Below are 2,500 nucleotides of genomic sequence, written 5' to 3'. Positions count from 1 at the left end.
TAGATTAGCGATATTAAGGTTATCATTATGATATCCCTTATCACTGTCATTACGTTTCATTATTATTGTTGTTATTATCATCATCACTGATATTCTGATTATTACTATTATTATTGTTGTCTTCATTATTATAATGAGTATTATTTTTATTATCATCACTAATTTTATTCTTATCGTACTAAATCCCTGGCAATATTTCTATTATCAGCATTATCATTAATAGCAGAAACAGGAGTAGCAGACGGAGTAATAACAGCAACAGCGGTAGATGTAGTGATAGCAGTCGTAGTAATACTAGAAATAATAGGAGTAGCAATAGTAGTAGTTATAGTAGTACTTACAGTAGTATCTATAGTAGTAATAAAAGTACCTTTTTTCCTTTTTCCGTTTTTAAAACTCGCAAAAAAACTAAAATTCCCATTTCTATTGATGTAATCTTATTCATCCAATCTAACCTGATCTCCCCCACCCCACTCATCCCCTCTCTCTCTCTCCTTCCCCCCCAACAGAAGACCGTGGGCGTGGGCGTCCCGTGCATGAGGTCAGGCAGCATGACCGACTCTGACCTCTTCAGTCGAGGGCGAGGCTGTTCGAGGAGGTGGTGCGTCTGCCTCGTCCTGGCTGTGCTCTTCGTCTCCCTGGGTGTTGTGGCCGGGATCTACTTCGCGTGTGAGTAGCAGATGGTGTTGGTGCTGGTGTTGGGGGGGGTGGGCGGGGTGGGGCGGGGTAGGGGGGGTATGATGGTGTTGGTGTTGGTGTTGGAGGAGGGGCGGGCAGGGGTGGGGCGGGGTAGGGGGGGTATGATGGTGTTGGTGTTGGTGTTGGAGGGGCGGGCAGAGGTGGGGGCGGGTAGGGGGTATGATGGTGTTGGTGTTGGTGTTGGGGAGCGGGCAGGGTGGGGCGGGAGGTAAGGGAGTATGATGGTGTTGTTGGTGTTGGTGTTGGAAGCCGGAGCGGGGTGGGGCAGGGTAGAGGGGTATGATGGTGTTGGTGTTGGTGTTAGAGGGCAGGCAGGGTGGGGCAGGGTAGGGGGTATGATGGTGTTGGTGTTGGTGTTGGAGGGCGGGCAGGGTGGGGCAGGAGTAGGGGGGTATGATGGTGTGTGTTGGTGTTGGAGGGGCGGGCGGGGGTGGGGCGGGGTAGGGGGGTATGATGGTGTCTGGGTGTTGGTGTTGGAGGGGCGGGCGGGGTGGGGCAGGAGTAGGGGGTATGATGGTGTTGGTGTTGGTGTTGGAGGGCGGGCCCGGGGGTGGGGCGGGAGTAGGGGTATGATGGTGTTGGTGTTGGTGTTGGAGGGGCAGGCAGGGTGGGGCAGGGGTAGGGGTATGATGGTGTTGGTGTTGGTGTTGGAGGGCGGGCGGGGTGGGGCGGGGTAGGGAAAGTATGATGGTGTTGGTGTTGGTGTTGGGGGCGGAGCGGGAGGTGGGGGCAGGAGTAGAGGTATGATGGTGTTGGTGTTGGTGTTGGAGGGGCGGGCGGGGTGGGGCAGGGTAAGGAGGTATGATGGTGTTGGTGTTGGTGTTGGAGGAGCGGGTGGGGTGGGGCAGGGGTAGGGGGTATGATGGTGTTGGTGTTGGTGTTGGGCGGGCGGGGTGGGGGCGGGGTAGGGGGGGGTATGATGGTATTGGTGTTGGTGTTGGAGGGGCGGGCAGGTGGGGCGGGGTAGGGGGTATGATGGTGTTGGTGTTGGTGTTGGAGGGCGGGCGGGGGTGGGGCGGGGTAGGGGAAGTATGATGGTGTTGGTGTTGGTGTTGGGGGCAGGCGGGGTGGGGCGGGGTAGGGGAGTATGATGGTGTTGGTGTTGGTGTTGGAGGGCGGGCGGGATGGGGCGGGGTAGGGGGGGGAGTATATAGTTTTGTGTGTGTGTGTAGAGGTGGTGTTGGAGAAGGGGTTAGGGGTGTTGCTGTAACACTTTTCTCTGTGGAAATGTGTAACAATCTTTCTTTTTCTTAATCTCTCTCTGTCTCTCTCTCTCTCTCTCTCTTTTTTTGCTCTCTCTCTCTCTTTGCTCTCTCTCTCTCTCTCTCTCTCTCTCTCTCTCTCTCTCTCTCTCTCTCTCTCTCTCTCTCTCTCTCTCTCTCTCTCTCTCTCTCTCTCTCTTTCTCTGGAAAGGAGAAAGGTTATTAAGATAATGAATGAGATTATTGTTATTACTATTTTCTAATAATCATTATCCCTTTCATCATCACTCACTGTTCGCTGTCTCCATGTCTCAATCTTCTAGCATTAAGTATGATAAAACTCTACGGACACACAAACCCCGATTTCAATCCATTCCTGAACCCTTAATCTAAATACCTCGAATGAAACATAACTCAGATAACTAATTCAAAAAAATAAAACTACCAATAAAATAGATAAAATAAATAAAAATACCAATAAAAAGATAAAAATACCAATCACATACAGAATCAAACAGAAATCATAATAATACAGAATACAAAACACCACCAGGTTCCGGCGTCCACTCTCAGTACCTTAGAAACCGGAATACAACAAG

At 50.9% G+C, this 2,500-nt stretch overlaps 1 protein-coding gene across 6 annotated transcripts in view; it reads left to right on the top strand.

Moving 5' to 3' along the window:
* Positions 1-2,500, top strand: part of LOC113822844 (atrial natriuretic peptide-converting enzyme) — a 565,774-nt gene that overhangs the window by 460,052 nt on the left and 103,222 nt on the right. For all 6 annotated transcript variants that reach the window (XM_070118975.1, XM_070118976.1, XM_070118974.1 and 3 more), the window contains one exon: positions 510-669. In XM_070118975.1, the coding sequence (XP_069975076.1) occupies positions 510-669 (160 nt within the window). The remainder of the gene's footprint in view (positions 1-509; positions 670-2,500) is intronic.

This window comes from Penaeus vannamei, chromosome 43, assembly GCF_042767895.1.
Source record: "Penaeus vannamei isolate JL-2024 chromosome 43, ASM4276789v1, whole genome shotgun sequence".
NCBI lineage: Eukaryota > Metazoa > Arthropoda > Malacostraca > Decapoda > Penaeidae > Penaeus > Penaeus vannamei.
This window is presented reverse-complemented; position numbering and strand designations above follow the sequence as displayed.